This window comes from Pygocentrus nattereri, chromosome 23, assembly GCF_015220715.1.
Source record: "Pygocentrus nattereri isolate fPygNat1 chromosome 23, fPygNat1.pri, whole genome shotgun sequence".
In the NCBI taxonomy this organism is placed as follows: domain Eukaryota; kingdom Metazoa; phylum Chordata; class Actinopteri; order Characiformes; family Serrasalmidae; genus Pygocentrus; species Pygocentrus nattereri.
Window position 1 is genome coordinate 30,074,615 of NC_051233.1, and position 19,023 is coordinate 30,093,637.

At 39.5% G+C, this 19,023-nt stretch overlaps 1 protein-coding gene across 3 annotated transcripts; it reads left to right on the top strand.

Annotated features, from left to right (window-relative positions):
* Positions 1 to 197: 197 nt before the first annotated feature.
* Positions 198 to 17,684, top strand: LOC108414463 (major histocompatibility complex class I-related gene protein-like). Of its 3 annotated transcripts, none has more exons than XM_037533581.1 (7): positions 198 to 2,268; positions 10,251 to 10,508; positions 11,621 to 11,890; positions 13,750 to 14,019; positions 14,231 to 14,344; positions 16,854 to 16,917; positions 17,061 to 17,684. In XM_037533581.1, exons 2-7 carry the CDS (start codon positions 10,379 to 10,381, stop codon positions 17,065 to 17,067), a joined length of 855 nt encoding a protein of 284 aa, XP_037389478.1. In that variant the 5' UTR covers positions 198 to 2,268; positions 10,251 to 10,378; the 3' UTR covers positions 17,068 to 17,684. The 3 variants fall into 3 exon arrangements, with proteins under 3 accessions (XP_037389478.1, XP_037389477.1, XP_017542821.2); XM_037533580.1 differs by lacking the exon at positions 198 to 2,268 and adding an exon at positions 7,727 to 7,815; XM_017687332.2 differs by lacking the exon at positions 198 to 2,268 and adding an exon at positions 10,000 to 10,042.
* The last annotated feature ends 1,339 nt before the right edge of the window (positions 17,685 to 19,023 follow it).

Genomic DNA, 19,023 nt, shown 5'->3' on the forward strand with positions numbered 1-19,023 from the left:
AATGACGCACATGCGTAGAGAACCACTTGGTGTAGACATTACCATGACCAGCATCACGTGAGTCCAGTCAGAGTGAGATGAGAACTAGATCGAGCCAGTTTCCTTCCACTGCAAAATGGCACGTGTTTTTTTATATATTTTTATATATATATATATATATATATATATATATATATATATATATATATATAAAAACCTCACATTCAAACCATAATAAAATACTCTATCGATTGAAAAATGTAGTTATGGATTTCTAAAGGAAATTGAGAGAGAATGCAAATTAAAAAATAAAGATTTTCTTTCCACAAAACATGAAGAAAAACCAAACAAAAAAAACCAATAAACCTCCAAATTCAAACCATAATTTAAAAACTCCCTCTGTTTTAGAAAATGTAGGTTTCTTTGACTTTAATGCCCACTCAGAATGAGTCGAGTTGTCCACTCTTAATCGATAAAACCAGTGCGCGCTCTAAATGAATCCACCCAAAGGTCTTTCTGAATTCTCTGGATGAATCCAACTAATCCTTACTCTACATGAATTCAACCAGTGCTGTATCATGAAGGATCATGAATATAAAATTAGAAACACCAGCCTGTCTGTTTTGTCTTGTTGGCTTAATTAAGTCAGTTAATTTACTTGGCAGTTTTCAGTTTTGGCTTAATTTTTCTTTATTAATAAATATTTTGATTCCTTCCTGACAGAAGTGAAACTAAAGCTTTCAAAATATCCAGACAAAATGTTCCAAGAATGCCACCCATCTAACATCAACAACCCTTCCTGTCCTTTTATCTGCTTGGATCATCTACCCTTATTTTAAGAGAGTGTAATACACTAGAGGTTATACAGAATACTTGTGAAGTGGCTCACCTTATAAAACACTGTACCGCCAGGTTCTATGGCATCTAGTCTTATTTTGGAGAGATGCTTTTCAAACTACTATAAGCAAACTTTCCTACCTAATATCAGTTTAACTCTGTTTGGTGATATTTAACTACAAACACTGTTGGCTAGCTTTGTGCCTTTGAAACAGTAGACCAAATGTTATGCAAGCTCCACCTAAATGTGTTTTTACTGAATTTTACGGACACACTGCATGAGCAAATGTTCGTGTTAGCTTCAGTCTGAGCTGTAGGTTTTCTGGCTACACAAACTCGACATCTGAGATGGAATGCTTTTAATTACTTCCGATTTTACAGAATTAATAACGGCACATAACATGGGCTACTTGTTGAGGTACAATCAAATTGAAAACCTGTTTAGAGTTAAAACGGCATGAAGTAGCAAAAATGAACCAACCAGTACTTACAGGGTGGTAGAAAAAGACGAGTAAGACTATTTAAATGTGCTGCGGCAAAAAACGAATGAATTAGAAGGGGGTGTGAGATTGGAGGTTATTTCTCACCATGGTTTGTTATATTGAATAGTTAAATGTGTTTTTCCAGATTTAATAACGAGCGGTTTACAGTAGCAGAGCGCCGTTGAGACGAACCAAAGATGCTAAAGCTCCAGTTCGCCCAGCTAACCCTTTAGCTGCCAACTGAGAGTGACTATTAAAAAAAGAAAAAAAATTAAATAGATTGAACTGTAGTTGGAATCGGGGGAGACAATTCCGGACTCGACTTGTACTACAAACTCTAACTTTTGCTTTTAATCTCTAATTCTAACACGTCTCTCTTGAAAAAGAGTCTCTCCTTTTTAGCATGTCTCCCTACAGGTTTCTGCCCTAAGTGCCAAATCTGACCTGGCAGAAAAAACAGACCTGTCCACTCTGAGGATGTGGCTGTAAGAGAGATACTGAAGACCCTCAGAGTGAAGCCTGAAGAGTGGGAGAAGGGCCAGTATGGCTGTGTGGTCTGGCATTGCAGCACACAGAGCGTCAAGAATCAAACTGAGGAGGACATCAGGACTGTGGTATAATTAATTGTTGTAAGAATACAGTGAAGGAAGGATGAATCTATTTTAATGTGTGTGTATGCTCTCACCAGCTGAACCTCACTGTAACTAAGCCTTCATCTTGGCATCTGTGATGTTCTTTCTCATTCCTTTTTGTATTGTGATGATGAGGATGCATCTTTACCCCGGTAGTAGGCTTCATCTCTCCCGTGACTGTTCATATGTTTCTGTCTAAGGTTGATGGCCTGTTAACAAGCTTAAGGCAGCTTTACAGTGTTATTCTGTAAATGTTTATTACAGTTTCATTTTTCCAGTTGGAATTGGCGTAACAGTGGACCGAGCAGGATTGTTGTGCTAAACCATTCTTGTCAGCGGTGAGTAATTATGCTTTTGCACATTTGATTCAGAATAATAGCAATAGTTATAATAGTTGCTGTTCTTGTTAACAGTCGTACTGCAAACGTGAAAGGCTGCCTGTAATCACATTTGTAGCTTGTTAGCTAATGTTGACTTCTGCTGGCAAGTGTTTTTCTTGAAGAAAAACAGGAGTGGAGACTCGAGGAAAAAGTTTAATGAACGCGCGTCTTCCCACCAAGCGAGTCTGAAAAAGTCTTCGCAGTTATCAACCTTATATTCCCTCCAGTAAAAGCACCCCCACCAGTTATTTCTTTGACTCAACGACTCCAAAACGCCCCGCCTACTGGCCGGCTGCCTCTAACTTTGTAATTAAAATAGAGGTGTTGAGGTCCACCCAGGAATTTAGTCTCCCCCATTGCTAGATTTGGAGGTATAGATAACCAGATGTCAAGATATAACGACCCCCAATGGTTAGCCTATGACAAAGGACCGCTCTCCAAAGACCCCACACGTCACCCAAGAAAAGACATACAAAATGCAAATGAGATTAACCCAAATGGCAAGAGAAAACAGAAGGGAACAGAAGTTACAAAGTTAATAAAGCAAATAAAATAAAGTAAAATAATATTTAACACTAACTTGCAAGGCAGCTAGAAATTGGCTCCAATTTTGACAAGGACTGCAGTGGAAATGCTATAAAATAATCAATGATGAAAAAAATGCTTAAACTACACAGCCTTCAAAGAGTGCCAGCAACTTGTTCAGTGATCCCTCAAATTACCATTTTATGCACATTTCTGTGAAAAATGAATGTGCATCAGCGTTGTTCACAACTTGGGAACTGGAAATCATGTTTTCAGTTCTTCATTCAGGAAAGTATTGCAATAATATGAAAATACAGATGGCTGTTGGAGGAAAAAAAAAAAGTCTTTTCTTCCTTCGGTAGCTAATGTTGTCTCCTTTGGAAGAAACTACTTCTTGTAGACACTGGCCTGTGCTTAACTGAATTGGTGCAAAATTACATTTGATGGTTGATCTTATATAACAGTTAGTTCCAGCCACACAAGCAGACTGGTTGAGAAGTGCTCTAACTCTGCTGTTATTTCACCATAACGTCATGGATTTTTCACAAATACTGTATCGCTCCACTAAGTTGCTAAGAAGCGACTTTGCTAGGAGACCCTCAAGCTATATTTCTGTTTGAGCACAAACCGAAAATGGAAACTTTTTTTTAAGATCACATTTGACCAACAGCTGATTTGGTCAGACTCTCAGTTGGTCTCAAACTATCAGTTGGTCTGTGTGGAGCTGGAGAACGAGCTGCCGGCTGTGCAGCGAGTGGGCGGAGCTCGTTACTCTGACGTAGTCTTCTATTGCTTAATTATGAGCTTGTTTTTTGTAAATGTATTCTCTAAATTTTATGCCAGAAACACGTTCCATAACAGTCGGGTCCTAAATACGATCAGACTGGTTGGTAATTCCATAATCAATCCCGACCACTTGTGAAACAACTGTGTAGGTGTTAATAGCCAGTGAGCATCAAATCTCCCATCTCTTACTGAATAAATTCAATAGATCTTTTATCAGTTGTTTTTTTTTGTTTATGTATTATAACCCAGAAAAACACAAAGCAGTATCCTTTAGCTGCCTGATTTTCAGATTGTGATGACAGAATGGGTCAAGTCAGCATCTGTTGACCCAGAAGTTAACCAACCTATGTGCCAATCAGCCGTGCCTTCCTCTTTTGGGTCCTCCACTGTTAGAGTAGCTGTTGTTGAGTTGTCTAAATGGAAACCAGTTCAGGATGGGATTTTATTTAATGGACTGTAATTCTGTTTAGTATTGAACCTAACAGGAGAGAATAGTGTTTCTTAGCCACAAGTCCCAACAGAGAGTACTGTCATTGTTTCTCAGTTTTTAATACGCCTTTTACCGAATACTTTGCTGAACTGGAATTTTACAAGAGACCTGGACTATTTAGTTGCTATTGAAACACAGACAAAAGGGAAACATTTAATATTAAAAGCTGAAATAACTGATACGGTGTCTGATTAATCAAAAGAATCACTGAGGCATCACTAAAATACTGATTTACAGGTTTTTGTTTTTTGTTTTGTTTATTTATTCATACATTTATTTATTTATCTATTTATTCGTTCACCTTTTAATATCTGTGGTTCCTGGCAAGTCCTTCCATACCATTTTCAAGAATTTCACCAAATGCAAAAGTCATACAATGAACATCTGTTTCTTGAACATCTCTTAAATTAATAAAATTAATTATAAGCTTTAACATTTGCATGAATTTGAGATTACCATGAATTTTTGTGTAAATTCAATAAAAAATTAGCCTTTACACATTTATGCTTGATGGTACATTGAAATTACAATAAGATGCAATTGGCAAGTTCAAAATTCAGATGCTTTGCAGCGGACCACCGCGTTACTCTGTACTTCAGAAGCTGCTGGCGAGTTGTGAGATTTCAGGCTCATGATGCTCCCTGTTGCCAGCAAGAGGGCACAGTGTGGTTGGGTGGGCTTGCTTGTTTACCGTCTCCTCAGCTGCTGTCGTGCTGCTGGGGCTCAGGATTTTTCTACTGGTGACTTATGGTCACTGATGTCGGTCCACTCCTACCTCATGATCAGTTTGAGATTTTGCCACTTGCTTTGTGGGCCAGCATTTCCTAGGGAAGCAAACGGGTGGAGATCTGCCCCAGTACAGGTCACGTTAGAGAGACACTGTCTAGTTTATTAGGTTAGCGGGCGGGGGCCACCTTTTGTAGTTTTGTTTATTTTCTTGATAGAAGGGTGATTCTTGTGAACGATATCCAAGTTATAGCAAAAACCTTTTTTTATTTATTTGTATTTCACTTTGTTTTATTCAGTGTGTGTGTAATTGTGATGCAGTCACTTGAATACAAATAGATGTAATTTTTTTTTTTATGTTTACAAGAAACAAATTTACTAACTTACCTCATTCATTTTTCTCGTCTGAGCATCCTCTTGTTTTTAATTTTTTTTCTTGTCTGTACTCTGACTTGTTTTAGTGATTTATTTTATTTTTAAGTTTTAAGTAACTGGTTGACTCAAAGCAAATGTATGAGAGTGATTGAAACAATTTCTTTTCCTTCTTGTTTTTTATTTTTGATTAATTTTTTTATGCTGTGATTTTAACTGTTTCTTGAGCGTCAAGTTGGGAGTCAAGTCGGGAGTCAAGTCAGGACACGTCTATCCTCAAATGATGCACGATGGATCAAAGGATTTTAAAAAGTTGTCCACCCCCTTTTTCCTTAGATTGTTTTTGTGCCGCAATTTAAGTGAGTCACATGGGCTGGAGGTTAGGGAACCGGCCCTGTGATCCAAAGGTTGTCGATTTGATCCTCAGCGCCGACTGTACATGACTGAGGTGTCCTTGAGCAAAATACCTAACCCCCAACTGCTCCGCGGGTGCTGTGGATAGGACTGCCCGCTGCTCCGGGCAAGTGTGCTCCCTGCCACAAGTGTGTTTGTGGTGTTAAACTTCACGGATGAGTTGAAAGCAGAGGTGAAATTTCCCCTCTGTGGAGCTAATAAGGGTCACTTCATCATAATCTTAATGTATATCCTCAAACGATGCACCATGGATCAGTTTTTTTGGTTTTGTTTTTGTGTCCCCTTCCTTTTTTATCTCAATCACAGCACTGTCTTCTAAGCACTTTAAACGACTTGGATGTGTTCACGATAAGGTTCCTGAGAATCACCCAGAATAGCCTGATTAGTACTTTGTGTTGCTGGATGTGGGTAGTGGCCTCACAGTACATCAGGTTTAAATGACTTTTGCTTGATTTATTTCTTTTCCAAGTTTGTCTTCCCTAGGCTGGCATGTTTGTAAAGAATTTCTCTAAACTGTGTCTGTGCATAACTAACTGTATTAGATAAACCAACTTGCCACTTCATTAATCCTCCTGTTATGTTGGGGGTTAAATTGACCCATTTCAAAAGTTAAAAATACAGGAAAAATGTTTTGAAAACTTTTGGAAAACTTCTTTTCTGCTGGGTATAATTAGTGTAATGAAATAAAACTGATTTAATGTTTACAGCCCTCCTGCATGTTTGTTACCCACATCATTGTGACCCAGCAGTGAAAACGCAAAGGCTACGAAGGGTAAAAAAAAAAAAAAAAAAAATTAGATTAGGGATGAAAAACTTGATTAGGCTAAATATGAATTATCTTTGACAACTAATATTAATAATGTTTGAGATTTTATATTACTACTCAGTTAAACATGCATCTGGTCGATTTGACCCCGGAACATTACTGCTGTTCCTTACAGTTGAACATAACCGGAGGGTTGAGTAAGCCTCCTTGTTTCTGCACTCATTGTTCAATCTGTTACGCTCCAGAGACAAAAGCTCATTGTAGAACTCCAACGTGCTTCTGTATGGCAGGTAGAGCTGATCGAATGGACTTTGAGTGTTAAAACAAGGTGTACATGAAACAGCCATTTGATGTATGATGTAATATTGATGTAATATTATTGCTATTGTACATTAAATTAATTGTACGACAACAACCTCATGTTTTTCTTCTATCACAGGTAACTCATGCCACCATCACAATATCCCCATGAACCATGGATTTAATACAGAATTTTAATGATATCTGTTGACATTTGGCCAAAAACTCTGCAGTCAGATTTGGAAGTAAATGTAGTACTGGGTCATATGTTCTAGTCTTATTTCTTATGGTTAGCATGAATATGAACCTGTTCTACAATGTGACCAGCTCTTGGAAAATTGGTAAACATTTTGGTCCTGCAAATAACTCTGGAAAATGATACACTCAGGCCATATCCATTGTGTGGCTGTATTGAATGTTTTATACATGTTTCAGACTGGAAGGGGGGGCACATTTAACAAGGCTTTATTTGGTATAAGATGTGAGACTGCCAAAATGGAGGCCCAGTGACTGGTTAGGTAAGAGATGTGTGACTGCCAAAATGGAGGCAGAGCGACTGGTTGGGTAAGATGTGTGACTGTGTGAAATGTTCATGGTTCTACTTGGAACCATTTTCTTCATCTATTTAAAAATTTAGTTTGAAGAACAAAGATTGGATCCAGATTTCTCCTGGACGCCTCCAGCCAATACGTTAAGTTCCACCAGCAGCTCGGCGGATTTAACATAATGCAGTACCAGGATTTGGGTGATGACTGTGATTAATAGTGGGCTGCCCTGAGGAGGTTTGGAAATTCTTAAATGAACTCATTGAGGTTCATGGAACCACCGTTTGTAGGTTGTGTAAATGTCTGTTTTGTAATATTACTTTTATCTGAGTAAATGACTGCTTGTTGCCCAGATAGACAAAAGATTAAAGAGGTGGGTCATTTTGCTGCTTCACTACGACGGTTAACCAGTCAGATCTGTCTGTGACAAAAAGGAAGTGAATAAATCCTGTTATTTCCTTCATTACTCATCAGTTTCATTTTAGTGCTTGCGAGAGAACAACTGGCAGCAGCCTGATGTAAAATGGAGCTCCATGTTACTCTGTGCTTACTGTACTGCTGTGCTGCCTGTACTTCAGCAGGTAAGAGAGCTATGGACAGTTCTAGGAGTTATGTTGGGGGGAGAGAGCTGTGGACAGTTCTAGGAGTTATTTTGGGGGTGAGAGAGCTATGGACAGTTCTAGGAGTTATTTTGGGGGTGAGAGAGCTATGGACAGTTCTAGGAGTTATGTTGGGGTGAGAGAGCTATGGACAGTTCTAGGAGTTATGTTGGGGTGAGAGAGCTGTGGACAGTTCTAGGAGTTATTTTGGGGGTGAGAGAGCTATGGACAGTTCTAGGAGTTATGTTGGGGTGAGAGAGCTATGGACAGTTCTAGGAGTTATGTTGGGGGTGAGAGAGCTATGGACAGTTCTAGGAGTTATGTTGGGGTGAGAGAGCTATGGACAGTTCTAGGAGTTATGTTGGGGTGAGAGAGCTATGGACAGTTCTAGGAGTTATGTTGGGGTGAGAGAGCTATGAACAGCTCTAGGAGTTATGTTGGGGGTGAGAGAGCTACGGACAGTTCTAAGAGTTATTTTGGGGGTGAGAGAGCTACGGACAGTTCTAGGAGTTATGTTGTGGTGAGAGAGCTATGGACAGTTCTAGGAGTTATGTTGGGGTGAGAGAGCTATGGACAGTTCTAGGAGTTATTTTGGGGGTGAGAGAGCTATGGACAGCTCTAGGAGTTGTGTTGGGGTGAGAGAGCTATGGACAGTTCTAGGAGTTATGTTGGGGTGAGAGAGCTATGGACAGTTCTAGGAGTTATGTTGTGGTGAGAGAGCTACAGACAGTTCTAAGAGTTGTTTTGGGGGTGAGAGAGCTATGGACAGTTCTAGGAGTTATGTTGTGGTGAGAGAGCTACAGACAGTTCTAAGAGTTGTTTTGGGGGTGAGAGAGCTATGGACAGTTCTAGGAGTTATGTTGTGGTGAGAGAGCTACAGACAGTTCTAAGAGTTGTTTTGGGGGTGAGAGAGCTATGGACAGTTCTAGGAGTTATGTTGTGGTGAGAGAGCTACAGACAGTTCTAAGAGTTATTTTGGGGGTGAGAGAGCTACGGACAGTTCTAGGAGTTATGTTGTGGTGAGAGAGCTACGGACAGTTCTAGGAGTTATGTTGTGGTGAGAGAGCTACGGACAGTTCTAGGAGTTATGTTGTGGTGAGAGAGCTATGGACAGTTCTAGGAGTTATGTTGTGGTGAGAGAGCTACGGACAGTTCTAGGAGTTATGTTGTGGTGAGAGAGCTATGGACAGTTCTAGGAGTTATGTTGTGGTGAGAGAGCTACGGACAGTTCTAGGAGTTATGTTGTGGTGAGAGAGCTACGGACAGTTCTAGGAGTTGTGTTGGGGTGAGAGAGCTACGGACAGTTCTAGGAGTTATGTTGTGGTGAGAGAGCTACGGACAGTTCTAGGAGTTATGTTGTGGTGAGAGAGCTACAGACAGTTCTAAGAGTTGTTTTGGGGGTGAGAGAGCTACAGACAGTTCTAGGAGTTATGTTGTGGTGAGAGAGCTACAGACAGTTCTAAGAGTTGTTTTGGGGGTGAGAGAGCTACGGACAGTTCTAGTGGTGGTGCATAAATGAATGAAGCTATACAGCTGAATGAAATGTGTCCCGATTTTCAGGCTATATTTCTGCTGTGTGACGCCTGCTGACCGTCTTCCACTGTGCTTTCTTACCTTTACTAACTTTAACTTTACAAACAAGAACCACTCTTTCTCATGGTGTTCCATATAATCTGTATCACACATATAAACACATCATATCAATTGACCAAAGCTAAACTTTCCTCTAACCATCTACAGCTCCCCCACCCCTCCTCCACCCCCAGCAGGCTAATAAGTCTGGTAGGCTAAGCTAAGTAGGCTAAGTATGCTAGCCATGTTTTTCCCCCTCAGCATTTAAGCTGTATACATCAGGTGTTCATCAGCCTCTGAGCTGTATATCCAGGTTTCTCCTCACCATTTAAGCTCTGAGGAGCGTGTTCTCCCTCAGGCCGCTGTTCTTGGCTCGGTTTGCTATGTTTGGCTTTGTTTTCCAGCACCAGCACGTTCAAGGACGTAACTGATGTTTCTTAAACTTTAAACCGAAGCTCTGGATCAGGGGTGTTTAATTCTAGTCTTGGAGATCTACCACCCTGGAGATTTCAGCCCTGCCAATAAAAAAACCCTTAGAACCCTAAAGTGTTTCTGATGGTCCCTGATGGTTTTGCAACATGTTTCGGGTTTTTAATGAGTGGATATCCCAATGGAAAGGATCCTAATGATTTAACAGGTGATCAATGACTGATTCTGAAAGCCTTTGACCACAGTGTCACTAAGCTTTCACTTTACGTGAGGCCTCAATTAACCCGAAGTCACCCTGTATTATTATAGGAGGTCAAGTCTGATCATTTTGATTGGATGTATTTGTCAGAATTTACAGCCGTATTTAGACCCATGGAGATTTCAGTGTAACAGAAGTATTTGATTCTGTTTTTCAGCAAAACATTTCTACACCACCTTGTACACGGTGACGAGAGCCTCGTGCCAGCCTGAGTTCACGGCCGTGTCGTTTGTTAACGAGTGGCAGATTACTCGCTATGACAGCCAGAATAAGACACTGACCGCCATGCACTCCTGGGTAAGGGCAGCTTTGAGTGACCAACACTGGGAGAAGTACAAGGAGACACACTTATCAGAATATTCAAGACTGCGAGAAGAACTAAACGCCAAAATGAGGAGCTTAGGACACGTCAACGGTGAGTTTGGCATTTTCCTGTTTGGGTTTTAGGAGGCACGTACACGACAAAGGCCTTAAATCTTAAAAATTATTTCAATTTTTAGACTAAATTAAGTAGCACATCATCGCTAATACAAGTAATTCAAAGCAATTACGGTACCTGTTCTTGACTGTGTCAAATATTTTGTCAAATAAATTTTATTTCTTATGACAAGTAAGAATAACAGTGAATATCAGCACAATAAAATATCCAAATATGTGTCATTTACACAAAGTCTGTGTTTAATGACTCTGTTCTTGTTTACTTTGGGGGTCTTAGTTTTAATAGTGTATTAACTAATAGTGTGTAACTATTTAAGTGTTAAATAGTTGAGGCCATGTTGAGGCTACACTTCAGCCTTTTAGCCTTTACTGTGAGTTTACATGTACAGTTGTGTTGTAGAAGTTGAATCCAGTCCAGTAATGTTTGCAGATGTGACTTCTTCATCTCTTTAGTATTCTTTTTACGTTTAGGAGGATTCCAAGACATTTTTCTTGTATCACTTTTCTTGTATAAATTGGACGTGATTTTTAAATTCAAAAACATTTTTTTTTTTAAATAACGATGTCTAGAGGGGTCCTTGTGGTGTATGTTGCCTTAAGGCAACATTGTGTGACAATAAGAAGAAATGATATAGATCCCTGTTCCCTGAAGTGGTGAGACTGGCTTGTGACTGGCTAAATCCATTCCACTGTGGCACAATTGTTGCTTCTAGGCAACAAACATATTTCTGCAAATTCCAATAACAAAACATGTATATTGAATGTTTAAAACGAGATTTAAAGCCATACATTAAGATCCTGTACGACCACATACATGCTTTTTATTGACTTACAGAAATGGTTCCCTTTATTGTTAAACCTGTCATTGTCGTTAAATATGTATAATGTTAGTGTAAAGTGAGAAAGATGTGTTTGTTGCCCTGAGGCAACATCATCAATGGAGAGGTAAATGTTATACAAGAACGCACCGTTGGTTTGTGAGGTACTCGTTTCAGCGCTTATCATTCTGTCTGAAGTTAAGAGCAGTCGAAGACTATCTCTGGGCTGCTCAGACTAATGGATCTCTTTCTTGTTTTCTCCATTTCTCAGATATTCACACGTTTCAGAGGAGGTCCGGCTGTGAGTGGGACGATGTGACGGGTCTCTCTAAAGGCTTTGACGAATATGGATATGATGGAGAGGATTTTATATCACTGGATCTGAACCAGATGAGATACGTCCCTCACACAACACAGGCTAACATCACGGCTGAGAGGTGGAACAGAGACGGAGCTCTGATTCAGTCTCAGAGCAGCTACCACACCCGCGAGTGCGTGAACTGGCTGAAGAGGTTCGGGAAGACCAACCTGGAGCAAACAGGTGCTGTAGAAGTGAGACATGCATGTGGTTCAACACTCTGACACACAGCACCAGTTAAAAGTATTTTCTTTTTTTACTTTGTATGTTTTATTCTGTATTTTCTGCATTTTAGCCAAAAAAAAAACAAAACATCAGAGCCACAGAGGAGCCCATATGGAGTTACTGCTTCATTCTAAATACATTGTAGTATTTACTGCTATTAAAGACACATTAATGCAGTTGTTGTGCTTTATTAAACGGCTGTAATCGGCCACAGTCGTGCTGTACACTAAGCGCTGTGCTCTGGCACACATCAACCCCCCCCACCAAAAAAAAGTGGATGTAGCCCAAACTTCACATTAAGAGTCTTTGTGAGAATAAACATGTACATGGTTATATATTTTTATCCATTTCAAATTCATTTTAAATGCATTGCAGTCAGTGCTGAAACACATTCCAAACACGGAAACGTTTTTTTTAGAATATATTAGTTTAAAGTCCCAAATATATTTTAAATATTTATTTTAATACCTATGTGGAAATGTACCATGCAAAACTAAATGTATGTAAATGCATTTAATAAATGCATTAGAAAATGTATGAATTTTTAATATTGGCAAATGAACATTATACAGTACTGTGCAAAAAGTCCAGGATACATTTTCAAAATCTATTTATTTGTGTAGTTTGTGTTTATTTGCTGAGAAAAGTGTTAATATTTGAATAAACAAAATTTATAGAATATAGTTAAAAAGCAGCTCCTGGTTTGACCAATCAGAGCTTCAGTAAATTGAGCTCATGATGTAATTGATGATATTAACGAGTCTCTGTGGCGGCTGTGAAGGTGTCAAGGAAAAATACGGACCCAAGAAATTCTTGTTACTTTTTATTGTTTTTCTGTTTATTTGAATTATGAATACGACTTTATTCTAATGTATATTGTTATAATCTCACTGCTGAGGTACATTGTTGAAAAATTTGCTTAGATGCCTAAAACTTTCACACAGTGCTGTACATGTCAAAAGCAAGTGTTGTGGATATAGATACTCTGTGAAAATGCAGTTATGATCTGACATCTTTTTAAAAAATGTTTTTTTATTAAATACATTTTGTGTGAGCGCGATTTAAACACATACCTACACGGTTAATGCAAAGCACAATGCAGAGGGGTCAGTACTGTCCATTCAGCTCATATGTATTTACTTATATCTGTAAGCTTTGTTTAAAGTACATACAATTGAAAAAATATAACAGCAAATACTAACAGCAAAAGTTAGTTTAAATAATAGTTAAAATATTTAACATATGCATTTTTTATACATTACTATATATTTGATACACCCGACTGGCTCAAACACACTGATATATTTACAGATACAATAATAAAATATACATTTCAGAATTTAAATTAGTACATAACCTGCGTTAATAAATCCTGTATTAATTTATCCTCAGTCTCATCTCTCTGTATTGCCTTAGATGAGCCTCTTCACACTGAAAGTCTATACCTATCGATGATGACCGGCTGATTAAATGAGCAAGCGGTGTGAATGTTTGAAATTCAGCTGCCAGTATTAGTTCATTTTAGTCTTTTAACACATGATACAGTGACATATTGCTTGTGCTTCAACTCCTAATTTTATTACATTAAATGTTCTACATGAAAACTACTTGTTGGGAGCTCTTCAAATATATTTTGAGTATCTACACTGACATATTTGACTTAGAAACAAATCTCAACATTTAACCAAAGCTTTTAGATCAGGGTGTCTTTAAGGTGGGTCCAGTACTTTGACTGCTACTGTAGTCATTAATAAGATTAAAGGGTCAGTTAACAGCTCAGTGAAGTTTCTCTGTGTTTCCTTGTGTGTTTCCTCCAGGAAGCATCTCGTTCTTCCAGAGGACGTCCTTCTCCCCTGTGGTCTGCCACGTCGCTGGTTTCTGTCCCAGCGCAATGAAGATCTCGTGGCGCAAAGATGGAAAAGACATGAAGGAAAATGTCAGAATTGGAGCCGCTTTGCCCGACGGTGAAGGAACATACCTGAGAAACGTTTCCCTCAACATCACTGAGCTGGACTCAAACACGTTCACCTGTGTGGTGGGAAACACCTCCAGAGATTTGGACAAGCGTCAGCTGAAGTCTGAGAGCGGTGAGTAGCATGAACTGGGTTTATGAGCACTGACAGCACATCATGAATTAGAGAAATTAGAAAAAAAGAGCAGCCTGGTTTGAGATCAGAAGCCGATATGTGTAGATTTGATCTTATTGTTATAGTATGAATGTTACATATATATTTTTACTCTTTGTCCTCAGGTACTGTAATGTTGATGATTACTGGTGTTGCCATTTTGTCAATACAGATTCCCATCCGGCTTGGATTCCTGTTGTTGTTGTTGTTGTTGTTGTTGTTGTTGTTTGCATTGGTTTAATTGTATGTGGCGTTTCCTGGTATTGTAAGAAGCAGCAGCGGTCTGGTAAGAGTAAACAGTTCATTCTGATCTCTGTTTCTTTCTCTATACATCAGGCGTAACATCATGACCACCTCCTTGTTTCTTCACTCATTGTCCATTTGATCAGCTCCACTTACTGTATAGCTGCACTCTGTAGTTCTACAGTTACAGACTGTAGTCCATCTGTTTCTCTGATACTCTGTTACCCTGTTCTTCAGTGGTCAGGACCCCCCATGGACCCTCACAGAGAAGGTAATATTTGGGTGGTGGATCATTCTCAGTACTGCAGTAACCACTGAGGTGGTGTGTTAGTGTGTGTTGCGCTGGTCTGAGTGGATCAGACACAGCAGTGCTGCTGGAGTTTTTAAACACCTCAGTGTCGCTGCTGGACTGAGAACAGTCCACCAACCAAAAATATCCAGCCCACAGCGTCCAGTGGACAGCGTCCTGTGACCACTGATGAAGGACTAGAGGATGACCAACACAAACTGTGCAGCAGCAGATGAGCTGTCGTCTCTGACTTTACATCTACAAGGTGGACCGGCAAGGTAGTAGTGTCTAATAGAGTGGACAGTGAGTGGACACAGTGTTTAAAAACTCCAGCAGCACTCAGTCCACCACAACACACACTGAAGAACAGGGTATCAGAGAAACAGATGGACTACAGTCTGTAACTGTAGAACTACAGAGAGCAGCTATGCAGTAAGTGGAGCTGATAAAGTGGACAATGAGCGCAGAAACAAGGAGGTGGTCATAAGGTTATGGCTGATCTGTGTATATCACTGCTATTGGAACAAATCCTTGTATCTCCGGTTGTTTTATGTATTGTTTTTTACAGTAATTAAAAACACCAGCTAGGCTTTACAATGTGCTGAGATTTCATTATGAATGCACGAATAGAAAAACTCCAAAATTACTGAAAAACTGTAGCTGTATCAACTTCCATTCAAAGTTAAGAATGTTTTCTTTCTTCTGTAAATTTACCATTTTGGAGATATGAGGTTTTGTTTCAACAGCAGCAAAATGCAAGTGAAATACACTATTGCCAAAAGTTTTCACTCACCCATGCAAATCATTGAATTCTGGTGTTCCAGTCACTTCCATGGCCACAGGTGTATAAAGCCGAGCCCCTAGGCCTGCAGACTGCTTCTACAGACATTAGTGAAAGAATGGGTCGCTCTCAGGAGCTCAGTGAATTCCAGCGTGGTACCGTGATCGGACGCCACCTGAGCAACAAGTCCAGTCATGAAATTTCCTCACTACTAAATATTCCACAGTCAACTGACAGTGGAATTATAACAAAGTGGAAGTGATTGGGAACGACAGCAACTCAGCCACGATGTGGTCGGCCACGTAAAATGACAGAGCAGGTCAGCGGATGCTGAGGGGCATAGTGCGCAGAGGTCACCGACTTTCTGCAGAGTCAATCACTACAGGCCTTCAAACTTCATGTGGCCTTCAGATCAGCTCAAGAACAGCGTAGAGAGCTTCATGGAATGGGTTTCCATGGCCGAGCAGGTGCATCCAAGCCTTACACCACCAAGCGCAATGCAAAGCGTGGAATGCAGTGGTGTAAAGCGCCGTCACTGGACTCTAGAGCAGTGGAGACGAGTTTTCTGGAGTGACCAATCACGCTTCTCCGTCTGGCAATCTGATGAACGAGTCTGGGTTTGGCGGTTGCCAGGAGACGGTACTTGTCTGACTGCATTGTGCCAAGTGTAAAGTTTGGTGGAGGGGGGATCATGGTGTGGGGTTGTTTTTCAGGAGTTGGGCTCGGCCCCTTAGTTCCAGTGAAAGGAACTCTTAAAGCTTCAGCACCAAGAGATCTTGGACAGTTTCATGCTCCTAACTTTGTGGAACAGTTTGGGGACGGCCCCTTCCTGCTCCAACATGACTGCACACCAGTGCACAAAGTAGGTCCATAAAGACATGGATGAGCGAATTCAGTGTGGAAGAACTTGACTGGCCTGCACAGAGTCCTGACCTCAACCTGATAGAACACCTTTGGGATGGATTAGAGCGGAGACTGTGAGCCAGGCCTTCTCATCCAACATCAGTCTCTGACCTCACAAATGCGCTTCCGGAAGAATGGTCAAAAATTCCCATAAACACACTCCTTAACCTTATGGAAAGCCTTACCAGAAGAGTTGAAGCTGTTATAGCTGCAAAGGGTGGGCCGACATCATATTAAACCCTGTGGATTAAGAATGGGATGTCACTCAATTTCATACGCATGTGAAAGCAGATGAGCAAATACTTTTGGCAATATGGTGTAAGTTCCGTATAATTCTGTTTCATTCCTTGAATTCATGAGTAATTAGTATCTTTTTGTTCCTACCTTTTGCAGAATATACTGTCACGTTAGGTTTTCAGATCTATTGTGTAAATCTAAACTTCAAATATTTAACAATAAGAAGTGAATAGTGTCAGAACAGCCTCTAGATATACATATTTTGCTTTGGGAAATAAATAATCTAATACCGTCTAAATACACTGGAATGATCTATTTAATGAGTGTCTTCTTTGGTTCCAGTACAGTACAGTACAGTACAGCAGCGACCAGCAGCGATGCAGCTGTCAGCGCTGCAGACTGACGAGTAAGTGGAAATGTTGCTATTATTGCAGCATCTTTAATTCAAGTGTAGCGTGCAGTGTTTATGTAAAACACATGTAAACAAATGCATGTCTTCAAAAATGTTAAACTAAGCAGGTGTTTACTCTCTTCTGTCTTGTGTTTTAGTCATTGAGAGGTCATCAGAACTTCAGAACCCTCGGTCCTGCTGTCGCAACAACGGAACAGCTCACGCGTGTCGGGCTGCTTTCAGCCTGTGTTGGTTTATGTTACTGGGCAGCCAGTTGGGGCACTGTAATACTGTAATAACATTAATTTACACAGTTAAAAAAAAAGATGGCTTTTCAAAGGTTCTTTAGTAAAGAAACTGGTTCTATGTAGGACCATGAACACTCAAAGAACCTTTTGCATGATGGCAAGGGTTCTTTGCATTGTGAAAGGGTTCTTCAGATTGAAGAAGAACGTGCTGGACATGGTAGATGGACATTTTTGGAAAGCGGCTACATATAGCACCAAAAAGGGTTCTATTGGTACAAGTTCGACAGAACAAAAGAACTATATATTCTATATAATTATTATTTTTATATATATATATATATTTTATCCTTCATTTTACTACATACTACTACTCTGAAAAAATATAATTAGCATAAAAGGGCTCTATTTTTATTCATTTTCTCTCCTCTTGGATTTATACTGAGTGCTAAAGTGCTAGGCCTTGGAATGTTTCATCAGAGCCACAACGCTTAAAATCAATGGAAACTGAAAAATAAAGTCAAATATTGAAAGATACTGTTATGTGTCTTATGTGTAAGTTAATTTTCCTCTTTTTTTAAAAATAAATTTAAAGTAACGTTGTTACAGTGTTTGTGAGTGTAAACTAAGTAGATAAACACTATAAGGTCTATTTATTGTAATAAAGCTGGAAAACAGTTCCTGTTGGATTCAGTCTTTCTGTGATGTCACAAAAACTCATTTACATATACCCACCTACTCAGCCTCTCCAGATTAGCACCACCTATTTATGAAGTCATAAGGAGTGCTTCAGTCCTTTTTGAGTAGTTTATGAATGAGGCGCAATAACGGACAACCAGTCAGATCAGAGCTCATTTACATATCAGTTTTAAATGCATAGCAGAAAAAAACCAGCTTGTTAAATTCTAAGGATAAAGAGCGGTTGGAAAGTGGTCATGTAAAAAGAACTAACTGATCACATGACAGTGACTTTGATCAGCTTTGCTTCCGTTTCTGTAAACATCGTTCAGTCGCAGCAGTGGAACCTTTAGAAGCGGCTGGCAAGCGAAGACGTGGCCTCCGTTCAGGAGTCCGTGTGAGTATGGAGTCGTACCTAAGCCTCTTCTTTGCAGCCACAACAGCAGCAGGTAAGAAAATTGGCCAGCAGCTATTTTGACATATAAAATACCAGCTTTTTTTAAAGAAGTCATTTCTGATTTAAAAACTAAATTTTTTAAAATTTGAACTGAATTCATTAAAAAAAAAGAATATTTCTAACAACACCGCCAACAAAGGAAACGATAAACTGTCTAAACATCTCAGCTGATATGCTGATATTGTTACTGCTCTAAATACCATTTAAATATTTAATTTTGATATATATTTGTTACGTAATGTACAGTATTATATTAATAAAGAAGGCCAGGTAAACACACTGAAGCCGTTGAAACACATTGAAAACATTATTCATATAAAAATGCCACATTTTACTCACATACCAGCATCAATTTGTATAACGTATCTTTTTTGTTTCTTCTACGTCCTTCATAAGTCCTAATGAAGAGAACGTTTCACCCCGTTAGAATTAAAGGGTTCTGTCTGTGTTCTGAGCAGTTTTGAGACATTGAGATCTGATGGTTTTGCATTCCAAATAGCGAAACTGATATACGGAACATGACATGACAGAAAAACTGGAAAAGAACACAAACACTCGCAATTTATTGTAAAACATAAAATCAGTGCTCTAACAGAACGTCTAACCGGCTTCGAAAGTTACATTCATTACATTTATTTCTTGCTTTAATATGACTCACTTTTTTCTGTTCATTGGTTGGAAAGCATTGGATGATAGATGGTGCATTAAAGTCAGTCATACATGAGTTTTAGACCCGATCCA

Bases quoted from the DNA above. Each gene is read 5' to 3' on its own strand.
- LOC108414463 (XM_037533580.1), top strand. From the start codon at position 7,758: ATGGAGCTCCATGTTACTCTGTGCTTACTGTACTGCTGTGCTGCCTGT. The intron at 10,509-11,620 runs GTGAGTTTGGCA...TCCATTTCTCAG, and splicing joins GAGCTTAGGACACGTCAACG to ATATTCACACGTTTCAGAGG. The intron at 14,020-14,230 runs GTGAGTAGCATG...TTGTCAATACAG, and splicing joins TCAGCTGAAGTCTGAGAGCG to ATTCCCATCCGGCTTGGATT.